This window comes from Pecten maximus, chromosome 4 (assembly GCF_902652985.1).
Source record: "Pecten maximus chromosome 4, xPecMax1.1, whole genome shotgun sequence".
Taxonomy (NCBI): domain Eukaryota; kingdom Metazoa; phylum Mollusca; class Bivalvia; order Pectinida; family Pectinidae; genus Pecten; species Pecten maximus.
Window position 1 is genome coordinate 43,537,815 of NC_047018.1, and position 15,748 is coordinate 43,553,562.

At 33.4% G+C, this 15,748-nt stretch overlaps 1 protein-coding gene, 2 non-coding genes and 1 pseudogene across 3 annotated transcripts; 1 reads left to right on the forward strand and 3 right to left on the reverse strand.

Moving 5' to 3' along the window:
- The first annotated feature begins 2,640 nt into the window (after window positions 1-2,640).
- Window positions 2,641-10,464, forward strand: LOC117326170. The gene is made up of 6 exons (XM_033882809.1): window positions 2,641-3,533; window positions 6,236-6,375; window positions 7,042-7,223; window positions 7,631-7,754; window positions 8,266-8,473; window positions 8,777-10,464. Exons 1-6 carry the CDS (start codon window positions 2,753-2,755, stop codon window positions 8,923-8,925), a joined length of 1,584 nt encoding a protein of 527 aa, XP_033738700.1. The 5' UTR covers window positions 2,641-2,752; the 3' UTR covers window positions 8,926-10,464.
- Window positions 10,465-12,393: 1,929 nt separating this feature from the next.
- Window positions 12,394-12,532, reverse strand: LOC117326634. The gene has a single exon (XR_004532484.1). It is a non-coding gene; the product is annotated as a U4 spliceosomal RNA (small nuclear RNA).
- Window positions 12,533-14,115: 1,583 nt separating this feature from the next.
- LOC117326642 lies at window positions 14,116-14,247 on the reverse strand (annotated as a pseudogene).
- Window positions 14,248-14,903: 656 nt separating this feature from the next.
- Window positions 14,904-15,042, reverse strand: LOC117326639. The gene has a single exon (XR_004532489.1). It is a non-coding gene; the product is annotated as a U4 spliceosomal RNA (small nuclear RNA).
- Window positions 15,043-15,748: the final 706 nt, after the last annotated feature.

Sequence of the window (15,748 nt, forward strand, 5' to 3'; positions counted from 1 at the left end):
TATCAGTCTGACATAGAACCAATAAAGATCATTCAATGATGGGCGCCAAGACCTCCCAAGGGATCTTTTGTTACCGAAAGCGATTGGATTTTCTCTGATAAACACGCTACTAGACGGTTCAAACAGATTGTTAGGTGTAAGCTTTCGTGAGGGTGGGATGGCAATCTCGAACACTCGTTCTGCGCAACGGTTATTGACTCGGGAACCTTCGACTCTTTCCGGAAAACACCGACGATTTGACGGAAAGGCCCGAGTGATTTTCCGATTGGTGTTCGTGATTGAACCTCCATTTATTCCCTCTTCTAAACTTATCACAGTAACCCTCTTCACTAATTACGTGCGCCAATTCAGTTTTAAATGAAGTCTTCCGCTTGAAACATGTACGTGTTCATTTTGCGGAATCGGAATATTTGTGCACGAACGATACAACTGAATTTATAATTTATAAAAATAATTTCTGCACTAAATTTCTACAAGATATATTACAAATCACTTGGAAAACCGTTTTGAAACAATGTTTTTCAATGATTTTTTTGTGTTTAAATATCATTGTTAACTTGTAATCAAATACCTCTAATCGAAAATGTATCCATAAATCATTTTATGCTCTTGTACGCTCCGACACGCATGTCGAAACTATGCCGTGATGTTTACAGGGATCGATTTGGAATTCGTCAGACAGTAATTTTTATCAACACAGAGTTACGAAACACGCACTTGTCAAAGTTGATGCATCGAACGGTACCACTAGGTGACACGTAAACGCGCATGCCCGGAGGGGCTAACGGATATTATCACTTCCGTGTATATGTTTACACCCTAACAGAGATATATCGCAATAAATCTGCAATGGAACTTAACTTGTAAGACTTGTAGTACCTGGGGCGACTTAGCGTAAAACGAGCTACCCCATTGATAAAATCAATTTCCAGTACCACTGCAATGAATAGTGACCAGCTAGGGGCGTATTCCTCATCATCGATACCATTTGATGATCATTTTTTAATTAAATATTTACAAGTGGACATCTTTATAGCTTTATAGAACCTCGTGCATATCCATGCATTTGTTTTTAGTTCAGCTAATTTCTTTATCAAATCCAGGATTAAATACCCTTATAGATTTCAGCCTGTATGAAATTGAGGCGCGGATGAATTTTATAACGAAATTGTTACCAAATGTATTTTAAAGAAATATTTCGTTAAAAATATACACTGTATGTTTCTTTTAACCTCTACCACGATCAATAAATTGGTGTTACTTTGCTGGCGTCGATGGCGAAAGCGTCGTAGTCAATATTTCACTTATCTCAACCCAGCCGCCATTTATGGAATATCATATACATGTATATTAATATGGATGCTGGCAAAACTTGATTTTAAAGTTAAAGCATTTAGCAGAGTAGTTTCTCGGAAAGAACCTGACATAAATGATATTCAAACGAAATCATTTAATTTACAGCGATGATAATATTTGAAGTTTGACAAATTGATTCCAAAACTTATTATTTACAATATTTACTACGCAACTTATATAATATGATTAACGAGTTGTTCCGTTTGTATTCGTTAACGTGATAACTTAACATAACATAATTCTGAAACCAATATCAATTCTAAATATAGAACGTTTGATTTGGTACATACATGTATATATGTATGATTGACAAGCAAGTAGCTCTTCTTACTGGTCCATCAAACGACAAAAAAGTCATGACTAAATTACGATACAATCTGCGGAATTCTGGAATGTATTAAAACTATCGTATAACCTAAAATCCATAACGATGAGTCTTCCTCGACTTGTCATGATCACAAATACTAAGTTAGCCCGTAAATCAGGATACATATATTCCGTATTTTATTTGAGAATATTGAAGTATTGGAATTGGGATTTGATTCGTGAGTTTTCAGTGTTGTACAAAACATTATGAAATAATATATACATACATACCTTTCCTCTCGAAGTACCCATAGAGAGAGTGCTATCCGCAAAAATTGGAAGGTAGTGTTTCAAATGTCTAACATGATGGCATATACCAATTGTTCCATATAAACAAAAGGAAATCAAGGCCCGCTGTAGAAAAAGAGCATGAAATGCACGTGTATTAATATACCTGTATGCTGTACACAACGGTCAATGTTTTGTTTTTTTAATAAGCATTGTCTTTGACATAATTTGTTGTGTATATGCCAGAATGATCTACCTTTAAGTTGTAATAATGAAAACTTGATTTTGGAAACACACCTGCTTGATATTATACGCAACCCGCTTTAAATATCATATTATGGTATTCAGAAATTGTCGTTAACAAATTCGTAAACTAATAAATGTGAGTTATTGTTAATTTTACACAGGTATGGAAACGTTTCCAAAGTTAAACACCCATTTCAAACATCTTGAAATATTTTTGTAATGAAATTTATTTGGGTTGGTACGTAACACTTCATTTTACGTACTAACTAAATTCTATATGGCCCGAAGCAGGGCGTAAAATCCGGAAGCAGTCGAAAATATTGACACTTCCTACATTGGCTACATACGTCATTCCCTAGTGACGAAAAACATGTGACACAAATCAACGCTTCTGATTGGCTCCTCCAACCTAATGACGGATGTTCAACTTGTGAATTGCGTTATTGATAGACTGATATTTAACGCGGAGAGAACGGTCTCCTTATAAGAACTGGAAAAGACTTACGAACAACCCAAAGAAAACTGTGATATTTATATTTAAAAAAAACCCGGAAACATGGAACGAAAAACTGTGATGTATGTATACCTATGTGTTGTGCTAATATTGAAATATTCAAATGGACAGCAATTTCCAAATAATCAACAATTTGGACAACCGAATAACGGCCAATTTGCACCTGTTGCTGCTGGTCAGTTTGTAGGCAATGGACAACCATTCGCTGGTAACAACCAAGTGCCTACAACTAACCAAGGGACTTTTACAAACAATCAGGCACAGCAGGGAGGAACGCAACAGGGAACGCCAAACAATAACCAACCAGGAACGTTTCCAAGCAACCAGCAAGGGACTTTTACAAACAACCAACCAGGAACATTTCCAGGAAACCAGCAAGGAACTTTTACAAACAACCAACCAGGAACGTTTCCAGGAAACCAGCAAGGGACTTTTACAAACAACCAACCAGGAACGTTTCCAGGCAACCAGCAAGGGACTTTTACAAACAACCAACCAGGAACGTTTCCAGGCAACCAGCAAGGAACTTTTACAAACAACCAACCAGGAACGTTTCCAAACACTCAGCAAGGAGCGTTTCCAACTACATTCCAAGGAAATCAGTTCGGACAACCCGGAGGGATTCCTACTTTTGCCGGTCCTAATGCACAACCACCTTTTAACTTTCAAAACAATGTCGTAGGTTTCCAAAACCCTATTGGAGGCTTTAATACAGTAGGGAATCAATTCGGCAACCCTTTTATTCCCGGAAATAGTTTTGGAATGGGAGGTCCGTTAGGAGTCGGACCAGGAACACCGGGACCTATCCAGGGACCGGACCAAGGTAATCACAGTTATGATGAGTGGAATCAAATAGCGTGTAAAGTGTCGAACTATACTGAAATGTTATCATTTTATCGTGATAAATAGCCTGTAAAGTATCGATTTATACTGAAATGTTATCATTTTATCGTGATAAATAGCCTGTACAGTATCGAAATAAACTGAAATGTTATCATTTTGTCGTGATAAATAGCCTGTAAAGTATCGAAATAAACTGAAATGTTATCATTTTATCGTGATAAATAGTCTGTAAAGTATCGATTTATACTGAAATGTTATCATTTTATCGTGATAAATAGCCTGTACAGTATCGAAATAAACTGAAATGTTATCATTTTGTCGTGATAAATAGCCTGTAAAGTATCGAAATAAACTGAAATGTTATCATTTTGTCGTGATAAATAGCCTGTAAAGTATCGAAATCTACTGAAATGTTATCATTTTATCGTGATAAATAGTCTGTAAAGTATCGAAATATACTGAAATAATATCATTTTATCTTGATAAATAGCCTGTAAAGTATCGAAATACTCTTAAATGTTATCATTTTATCGTGATAAATAGTCTGTAAAGTATCGAAATAAACTTAAATGTTATCATTTTATCGTAATACATAGCCTGTAAAGTATCGAAATAAACTTAAATGTTATCATTTTATCGTAATAAATAGCCTGCAAAGCATCGAAATATACTGAAATAATATCATTTTATCTTGATAAATAGCCTGTAAAGTATCGAAATAAACTTAAATGTTATCATTTTATCGTGATAAATAGTCTGTAAAGTATCGAAATATACTGAAATGTTATCATTTTATCGTGATAAATAGCCTGTAAAGTATCAAAATAAACTTAAATGTTATCATTTTATCGTGATAAATAGCCTGTAAAGTATCGAAATTTACTAAAATGTTATCATTTTAAATCAAATATTACATGTATTAGCAAGTAAAGAAACGCATTCAAATCTGGATTGAGAAAAATAGCATAGTGTATCAAAATAATATTTTTCGCCAAAAACTTATATCAAATTATTATGATGTGATTGAATTACATATTATACTCAGCCCGACAAAATGTACCGCGGGATTCCCTAATTATACAAATTAACAAATGCAGTAATTCTTAGAATTAGGCAGAATTTGTTTAGATTGTTCATAAAATTTCTAATACAGAAAAATAGTATTTGATCTGATTTGACCTTAAAAAATTACCTAACCGAATACACAAAAACTCGAACATTTTTATAGAACAATTGTTGTTAAAATGGTTAATTGATATTGATTGCGAATAAGTTAACAGGGATACAAAAGGGGGATATCCAATAGTTATGAGTTATTGTTTAATAAATACTTCTCTCCATTTTAAAGGGATCTATACGTTTCCCTCGCTAGTTACGTGCCGCAAATTCAGTGAAATCGGAATATTTGTGCACAAAAAAAAAGATATATATTTTTACAAATCAGTTTGCTTTGTTGATCCAAATAATACACAAAAGTCGAACATTGTTATAGAACAAGTATTAACAAAATGACTTATTGATATTAATTGCAAATAATGTAATCAGATTTGGATTTAAAAACCCAATTATAAATAGTTAAAACATTCTCTACAGTAAACATGAGTTTACAAATTTATCTTACGTCAATGGGAGGATAATAGCTAATCAATACAGGAAAGTGACGAACATTAGAAATCAGAAGGATTTGTTTGTTAGAAAAACAATCTATACTTACGTCAACAAGACCAGATAAACCATATACATGTTCTTCATCTTACAAAACTCTACATTCTATTTTTGTTGGTGTTTCTTATCTATTCATCTCAGTTCTATTTTAATCCCCGTCTTCGTTAAAATTCAATATCAGTATAAATAATCTGTTGCGTGACAAATTTTGTATATAAACCCTTGTTACGGAAAGGACGTAAGTAAGTTGTATAACTTTTGTCCATTCCATTTTCTTTTATCTGCTATAAAAATTGATTTAAACTAAGTCAATCAGTGAAGTTATTTTCATCTGATTTCAGAAATAAAAATTACAAGGGTGGTAAAAAAAGGAACAACCAGGCATACGAAATTTGTAGTAAAGTTTGCATGGCTTTGCCACAAGTAGGCCTAACATTTACTAGCAAGAGTTTTTTTTATTAGTCATAAAATTTTTTTGTTTAAGCATTTCTTACTGCTTCAAACATTAAACAAGGGGATTAGTTATTTCACATTTATTGGGACCTCACCAAACTGTACAGAGCAAGCTATGACAAAAACACACGTTACATGATAACCAAACAAAAGATTCTTCAGAGGGAATTTATAAAAAAGAAAGTGCCATGAAATGGCGATTATAACATCACGTTCATTATTTTATATTAACTGGTACCGCTGACTGGACAATGACAATTGTTTATTCTCATTAACATAAACAGGATAGTGCAGAGAATATGAACATTAACAAATGGTTAACAATGATATGGTAAAACAGGATGGACATCGGTATTGCTTAACACTCTTCCTTTTCATTAATTTGTTCAAGGTATTCAATTTCTTTTACAATGTATTCCATAGGATCAGCCCATTGTTCAATGCGTATTGTTATCGTTGAACCAGATAGAAACATAGGTATGCTTTATAGTTAGCGTTACTAAATGGTAAATATGTATCACTGTGATTGGTTAATACATAGTTAACATATTTGTTTTTATTTAGGTGGACCTGGGGGACAGTTTTCTTTGGGAGGCCAGCTGTTCATGAGTCTATCACAGAATCCAATGAACTACCGATACGCTACATGTCGGTTTAATTCAACAGAAACCAACATCGCTGGCAGAGCTGACTTCCGACAATTTGTAAGTATAATTAGATACATAACTTATATTCATTTGTATGTAAACATTAAATAAAATATGACAACCTGGTTAATTTTTTTGCTCTTTGGGTCATAACTTGACAAAACAAAAAACAAAAACAAAACAAAAAAACAACAACTAAGATATGTTGATAAGTCGCACCTTGAAACAAATTGGTAACATTTTCCATATCTTTAAACCATTATTAATCCGTCTTCGAAATATAGAAGTTTGGTTTAAGGCGTTTTCATTTCTGAGTTTTATCAATAATTATTTCCATTAGAGTAAATTGATTGTCCATTTTCACTAAATGATCATCTCACATTAGCTTGAATGTACGATGATCCTGTCCTTTCTATACTCTACCAAGGTAAATTTCAATGTAACTATGACAGAAAATATAAAATATAAAATATATGCTATATATGTATAACAGTTACCTAAATTAAGATGATGAAACCAAAAAAAAAGTTACGTTTTCACCAACTTTTCCATTTAGGTTTTTGTTATTGGGATCAGAAAATTGTATGTCAACGAAAGTTTCTGAATTGCAAGACAAAAATCATGGTCGCATGTCGTAGGCGCGACTACGCACAGAAGTTTATCCGAACATTTTTCTTTCTTCGTATTTAATACAAGTTTTCATTTAAAATGTTTTTGTCGTAGGTGTTCGGAGATTTCCCAGTAGACATCCGTATCCAGGTTTGGGGCCTACCGACTTCTCCAGTAGACACACAGAGGGGTATCCATATCCACGAGTTTGGAGACACTGGCGCCAAATGTTCCCGTGTTGGACCTCATCTCAACCCCGCCCAGACAAGACATGGAGGAAGGAACACATTCGCCTTGTAAGTATTGGTTTGTGCCATACTCGAGTCACATATGCCACAGTTTTAAAGTCCTCCTCTAGATGAAGCAGCTACGAACTCATGTACTGTTCGTCAATGTGCAATTCGGCACTTTTGAAATTTATTTCATTCTTTAAGCATCTTCCATGGTACAGTTTTTAATTTAAGCTCTAATGATATAAAAAGAAACTACAACAAGAAAACCCAAAACAAAACGGAAACAAAAACAAAACAAAAACAGGAGGAATAGCGTCTTACATATTATTAAAAATATCTATTAAAATGTATTATGAAACCATAAATATGTCTTATAACATGCATTATCATATATACATATATGTGTCCCTGTTAATATGCTCTCTTGGCATTGAAATAGTTAGTATGATATTATTTTTGGGTATTTCCAGCTTGAGACACATCGGAGATCTTGGGAACATGCTTCAATCCCCACAGGGCGTGACGTCAACCCAGTTCCGTGACGGAATCATATCCCTTCAGGGACCAACAAGTGTCATCGGACGTTCTTTAGTGGTAAGTAAAACAACTACTACCTGGTTGAAACATAAATCTCAATCCAGGCCATTTACAAGGCTTTGATTACACGTTATCCCTGATGAAAAGCAGTCCTGAAACTACAAGATCATTATTATCCAGTTCAATAAAAAAAAAAAGTGTTATGAACAAAGATGTAAGATGAAATGCATATCTTCTTTTCAAACCCAATAACGAAAATGATGAAGTATTGAATATTGACCATTACATCTCTCCGTCCTGATTTTGGCATTTCGAGATTTTTCTGTCGCCTTCTGGATATCAACACTTTAAGCCCTTAACATCATTGATGTTAAGGGCTTAAGGTGTTGATATCCAGAAGGCGATAGATAAACTGAATGAGGCGTCCTAAGAAAGACGAAACAGCAGTATGATGCAGTTAATTCATTTTTTTCCTCTGATGTATCTAATACCAAATTTGTATTGTAACGTACTAATATCTTGACTTGTATGGCCTTTGTACAGTCGTAACGTGTCTTCTGTTAAACAGATCAAATACGAGCGAGATGATGAGGGATTCGGTACCAATGTGGACAGTCTACAAAACGGAAACGCTAGGACTCCCATAGCGTGCTGTACCATTGCGCGGTCAGGGCCGTCCAACTGGAACGATCCGTACACAGAGGCGGAACTCATGGCACTTAACAGCGGAAGTTCTGGTTTCCAAGGCGCATTCGGAATGCCGAACGCTGCCACAGGTGCGTAATATCGTAGCACATTGGTTACTTTAGAACTTTGGTGAATTATATAAATAGGTTTTCGTACAATCTTTCGATTTCAGACGTCAAACGGGAAGGGACAATCACAATTTTGAATATTTTGGTAGTTAATAATTTGTTTTTTGAAAAATGATTCTAAATGTTATGCCGTATCGACGACTTTTAAGTCAGGATTGATATTACATATGGCTGTCTGGGTAAATGGCTCTTAGTTGTCGAAACAGTATACAATATTTTAACATTTTCATGATAATAATCCATTAAATTCCCTCTATTTATTAGGTACCAATACTGTAGGAAACCAGGGGAATCAAGGTTCGGCGTTCAACTTCAATATGCAGGGAGACCTCGGAACTCCCGCCCCTTCCCCTAACCCTCAGGGTACCGGAAGCAACTCGTTCGGATTCCTCGGAAATAACGGCAAGAAATAAACAGCCAGAGCTTTAGTTTTCGGAAATGTACTTTGACTGATCAGAATTTCCTGATTAAGGAAGTGTCTTTTTCATGTGGTTATCTGTGAATGTTTCGCAAAGATCTATACTGGTTATGTATGATTGAGACAACACATTGTCTGTTACAATTAATCAGAATTTATATATATATATATATAATGTATTAAAATGTTGTAAGGTAACATTTTAAAAATACATGCCATGCTAAAAATCACATATTCAATGTACAATATAACATATGTGTTTTCTGATTAAAATATGATAACGCTTTCTACCTCAATTTAAATATGCGTAACTTAGAATATCATGTTTGCAGAACTTTTATTAAATTTTTTGAAATTCCATGATTTCTACAAAAAATTTCAATTTCGCTTTAATTTCTCATTTTAACCATGTACTTGCATTATACTAGTAAATATAATAGATATGTTGTCAGAACATTTTTTTCTTTAGCCTTAACATATTTTATTTCGGTAAAGGTTGTTAAACTGTTAGGATGGGTACCTCTGCATGGTTTTGTAATATAAATCATATATTCATATACATTAAATATAGGTTTTATGTAGCAATATCATGGCTTTACCACTGCTGGTATAAAAATTGGCATATAAACTAATATTTAATCGCAGGGTAGATATCTAAATTGATTTGTAAGAAGACCGATATCTCTAAAAAATTGTAAATTGTATGGTCAATGAGTTCAGCAGGTTGTGCAGAATTTAGATCATCAACGATGCAAGTAGAGAAGAATTTTTATGGTTAATACCGGACAGAAAGATACTGTCCTTGTTTCAACCGATAGATTAAGAGGCTTTAAAAATACTGTTGTATGTACATGTATATCTCACTACAATACAAACCTTGATATAATGTAAAATGTTAGTTCCATCGGAGGGAACAAATCATATCATAGAAAATGATTCTGAGAAACGATTGATAAATAAAATCACTCTTAAGAAGTTTTCTCATCAAATTATTATTTAAGGTGCATGGATGCATATCATGTTTTGAAAATTGATATAAGCATCTATCATACGAATACCATATGACTAAGTGAATACTCATATTATTTTTGATATTGTATTAAGTTATGTTATATTGAATAACAATAAATTAATATGACATCAATAATTTCCCTTTTGCATTTTGTGCAATCATTATAGAACCAAAATGGTGGAATCTTAGACTTGAATGGATTCGAAAAACATATTTTTCGCAATATTCTGAAAAGTTCCAGACAATGATGTAAAAACATATTACATATATTCGTTTCCGTTTCATAAACAATTTACTATGCATTATTTTCAAGTGGTCAGAGGCTGCTTAAGTGAATAGTCTTAGATTCATTTCACAAATTTATGTTAGTGAAATTTTGTGCAAAATAATATGTTCATGTATATCATAATAACTATTGTCCCTTTCGTGTATAACACAATTCATCATTTTCATTTTTGTAATAACTAATGTATACAGCTTTGTGTTTATGTCAAAATATGTATATACTCATTACGTATTATAGTGTTGCTTATCTTGTTTTTGTATTATCACAGTAATTATCACTATTATTGGTACCTAGATATTCTGCGATGCCATGACTTTCGATATTAAAATTGATAATTTCGGCAATTTTGCATTATATTAATCAATAATAAAGAAAGAAAATATATATCATTGTTACGACTTTTATTTCATAAATGTGCATTCAATGACTTCTTCGGCTACGCATGCGCGTAGTTGGTTTCTGATCGGTCCGTTATCAGAAGAATGTGACAGGATGGCATGTCATTGATTTGGTTTGGTTTGGTATCGTTTAACGTCCTATCAACAGCTTTGATCATTTAGGACGGTCTCCTCAGTGTGCGAGATGCTTGCATGTAGTGCGCATGTGTTTGTAGTATGTTCATGAAAAGGCTCTGAAGTGATGCCGACTTTATAGTGCTACCTCACTGAAACATACTGCTGAAGATATCCAGCAGGTCACAGTCCATCCAGTCACATTATACTGACAACTAGTCGTCCATTTCTGGAGTTTCGAAATACTGAGTGCTAAGCCAGAGTAATGACTAGCTATAGGCATGTCATGACCACAGGGACAGTACAATCATTACAGTCTATGTCCATTTGGACCTATCCAGGTGCGAATGCAGATTTTACATGTTTTATGGGGCTAGATCATCATTCGGTAAAATTATTGTGATGAATAGGGGCGCTGTCGGCGTATTGAGAATATAATCTATGTGTATATTGTCCTTTTAAGTAATGAGAAATGTGTGTTTTAATCCCCCACCTGAAATATGATTTATTCATGAAAAAAAAATTTAAGCGGTTTCCTCAGTTGAGCTTTCCTCCCTTCTTTATGGTTAAAATGAACACAGAGGGATGTCAGTTTTACTGAATGTTGGTCAATCCACAACAACAACAACAACAACAACAACAACCTTCCCATGCAATGGAGACAGGAGGTATAATTCTTACACCTTAGTACCAAGTGCTAAATGTCCCGGTTTCGTTGTTCCCGCGGTCTGCTGATCAACAATTTTAAATTCGCCTGCCGTTCGTTAATAGTTGTGTATTTCTAAAAGCATGCAACATTCTTTATAATCTTAGCGTCAACCACCGTATGGTTCCATGCAAGTTTGAACTTTTCTCCAATTTCGCATTTTCTTAATCAATTGATAAGTTTTGTAGTCTCGTAGTATGGTGTACTCTTCTGATAAGTTCCAAAATTAAACATGTCTCAACGATAAAGGGACAAACAGAAATTTTGGAAAGATCCATGAATTACATTTGATAAAAATCGATGAAGTAGCTATAACACCACCTTCCAAAATCCTAGATGACCACCTATCTTCCTTATCTGATCTAGGACCAAAAGAAACACGTTTAGATCTAAGATCACTAATGTTCTCTCGGCTGTCAAAATTCAGGAGGAATACAAATGATCGCCAAATTTTCAAAAATGAGCCTGCACAACTAGGAACCAAGGGAATATACTGTACACATGGAATCTGACAACGTTTTGGTACTTCTCATGAAACGGAGAGAATATAAAACTTCAAATTCTGAGATTGAATCACCCACTGCACGACTAGGCAGCAAGGCGAGTATATACGTTTAATAAACGTGTTTTCAATTTCTCAATTGCTAATATTCCATTTCTGAATAGCAACATCCCAGATTCCCGTCTTTTTGATGTGTAAGTGCTTGTTCCCATTATCATGCCAGATATCGACTATCGACGAAGAAATTAATATGTTTCGAAAGATGCAGTTCAATTAAGGTCACGTGAAAATTTTATGATCAACATCATGATCTCATTTGAATAATTCTATTTGCTTGAGCGATATGAAATCTGCCAGGTGTATTTGATGTTTGTTTTATATGCGTAATGGTTCCGTTATCAACATCCTAGTTGCTTGGTTACTAACTTTGTTGATTATGAGTTTGCTCCCGTAGGAGCTAACAAAAATTGCACTTGCGGCCATATTTCAGGCCACAGTGCGGGGTATTGGGTATAGTTTTCAACTAGCAATAACCACGTCTCGGAAAATCCTCATCGACTATGGTACCGCCACTGCGCAAAGCTAACGATAAGTACTGGTGAAGACCTATATAAGTCACATGTTATATATAATTCTGGGTGTTTTATAAAAGAATGGCATTTTTTTTTTTTTATCAAATTCACTATTGTTTTTGTTTCTTTCGTTTCAGACTTTTATCAATTGTTAAAATACATAATTACATGAATTCAAATTGATATTTATTGATATTTGGTTGTTTGTTGGATATAAAACACGTTTTCTAAATTATTCTGAACAGGTTAATGTTACGTTCAATATACGTTTATGATAGGTAAAATCTTATCGTTTTATATACGTTCATGATACGCTTTCTGGGGAAGGGGAGATAATTGTTTTCTTTCTTTTTTCATCTTTATTCGTTTTTATACCCATTTATAAAAATCTTAATCAAATTCGCTACTTTAAAAATGTCACTCTGCTTCAGAATTACATCTACTGTTTTAATAGATAATTAGATTAATCAAATTGCCATTAATTATTTGCCGAGTATAATTATTGTTTTTTTTTAGTGATTCTAACATTTAAGTCTACCTACGATGTACGCCTATCCCTTATAGGTTTACATGTGTATGTCTGGTGCCTTTGAAAACGCCAGGTATTGCAAAAATATCAGAGAAACAAAAAATTGAGATATTTTCTCCAAAAATGGCAGAGTGAACCACTGGATTCAACAAGAGCGAGGTTTTATATACATCTATCAGACACTTTAAAACATTTAAACAATACATGGATTTGATTGATATAAAAATCATGTTTAGAACTATATTAACTAAAAACGGAGTGTCCTTTCACCGTTTATGTGTAGCAGTAGGAGAATGACTACATAGTATGGAACATTTGAGGACGACTATCATCTCTTTCCCAGTACACTATGTTCAATTACTTTAGAAAATTATATACACTTCAAAAGTATTATTAGAGGACGGGAATATTCAAATTTATAGAATTAACTCTTCTTCAAAAAGCAATGTTTGAAAATTAAAGCCACTCACACAATGAAAGCTAATGAAGTCTGTGATAGATGCTGTTTGAAAGAGAGTAGTAAGTTTCGACTATCCGACAATATTATGTAATATTTAGATGGAACATGTTGTCTGAGAAAACATCTGCATATAAACATTTATAATCAATGATATCTCTAATTATTCTGACATCATCGTATTATAAATTTGTACCCTGAAAACGGTATCAAGATTTGCATCGCTATCTTTCATTCATTTGAAATCAGAGTGAATGTTGTCGACATAATCTTGTCGCTGAATAAAAAAAATAATTGAACGCTTATCTGTGTAATGGGAGATAATTATAATAAGTTTCCAACTGATAAATATTTTTTTATTTATTTATCTATTTATTTATTCATTTCTTTGTACAGTTACTACAGCGAAAGTCGCTTTTACATGCTCCAACATATGATCCTTGTGTTCCTCGTGGAAGATATTTATTTGCGAAATCCAAATACATGTCCCCTCATCAAAAGTCCAAATTCAAATAAATAACTTATTACTGGGAATAGTTATTTGTGTTGTTGAATAAAAATATGAATAGTCTGGATGGTTAAATACTAACTTTGTTGATTATGTGTTTGCTCCCGTAGGAGCTAACAAAAATTGCACTTGTGGACAAGCCACAGTGCGGGGTATTGGGTATAGTTTTCAACTAGCAATAACCACGTCTCGGAAAATCCTCATCGACTATGGTACCGCCACTGCGCAAAGCTAAGGAAAGATGTTGGGACAGATGTATATATATCAAATGTTATATATCATTATAGGTGTCTTATAATGTAGCGATGAACTAGATTTAATCAAATTCGCTATTTAAAAAAATAAATTCTCTCTGTTTCAGACTTTCGTTTATATTTTTATAGATAATTACATTATTTCAAATTGGTGTTTATTAGTATTTAATTGTTTTCTGGATAGAAATAATGATTTTAAATCATTAAACAGTTAAGGTTACTTACAAAATACGTTCATGATACGTAAACACTGAGAGTTTTATAGACGTTCGTGATACGTACGTTTTCTGGGGAAGGGGAGATAATTATTTTCTTTCCTTTTCATCGTTATTCTTTTTTACAGCCCCAAATGCAGAAAGATATAAATGTTTTCATCGTGTGAAGCATAAACATTTGTGTATTTCGAGGGAAATCCAATTATCAGATAGTGATGTATTCCTCTTTATCCGAAACCCATGTTTCAATATCAATTAATCAATCGATTGATTAATTAATTGATTAAGAGATGAAGTAATTATTGGGAATAGTAACAGCTTGAATATGTGCATCTTAAATGTGATAACACACAACAGAGAGCTGTAATTGTCCTTCTGCAAGAACTGTTTATTTACTAATGTTTGTTAATTATGAGTTTGCTCCCGTAGGAGCTAACAAAAATTGCACTTGCGGCCATATTTCAGGCCACAGTGCGGGGTATTGGGTATAGTTTTCAACTAGCAATAACCACGTCTCGGAAAATCCTCATCGACTATGGTACCGCCACTGCGCAAAGCTAACGATAAGTACTGGTGAAGACCTATATAAGTCACATGTTATATATAATTCTGGGTGTTTTATAAAAGAATGGCATTTTTTTTTTATCAAATTCACTATTGTTTTTGTTTCTTTCGTTTCAGACTTTTATCAATTGTTAAAATACATAATTACATGAATTCAAATTGATATTTATTGATATTTGGTTGTTTGTTGGATATAAAACACGTTTTCTAAATCATTCTGAACAGGTTAATGTTACGTTCAATATACGTTTATGATAGGTAAAATCTTATCGTTTTATATACGTTCATGATACGCTTTCTAGGGAAGGGGAGATAATTGTTTTCTTTCTTTTTTTTTTTATCTTTATTCGTTTTTATACCAATTTATAAAAATCTTAATCAAATTCGCTACTTTAAAAATGTCACTCTGCTTCAGAATTACATCTACTGTTTTAATAGATAATTAGATTAATCAAATTGCCATTAATAATTTGCCGAGTATAATTATTGGTTTTTTTAGTGATTCTAACATTTAAGTCTACCTACGATGTACGCCTATCCCTTATAGGTTTACATGTGTATGTCTGGTGACTTTGAAAACGCCAGGTATCGAAAAAATATCAGAGAAACAAAGAATTGAGATATTTTTTCCAAAAATGGCAGAGTGAACCACTAGATTCAACAAGAGCGAGGTTCTATCTACATCTATCAGATACTTTAAT

What these genes read in the sequence shown, in the direction of transcription:
- LOC117326170 (XM_033882809.1), top strand. Translation starts at nt 2,753, where the DNA reads ATGGAACGAAAAACTGTGATGTATGTATACCTATGTGTTGTGCTAATA. An exon ending in TATCCAGGGACCGGACCAAG is followed by an intron (nt 3,534 to 6,235) that starts GTAATCACAGTT and finishes GTTTTTATTTAG; the next exon opens with GTGGACCTGGGGGACAGTTT. An exon ending in GGAAGGAACACATTCGCCTT is followed by an intron (nt 7,224 to 7,630) that starts GTAAGTATTGGT and finishes GGGTATTTCCAG; the next exon opens with CTTGAGACACATCGGAGATC.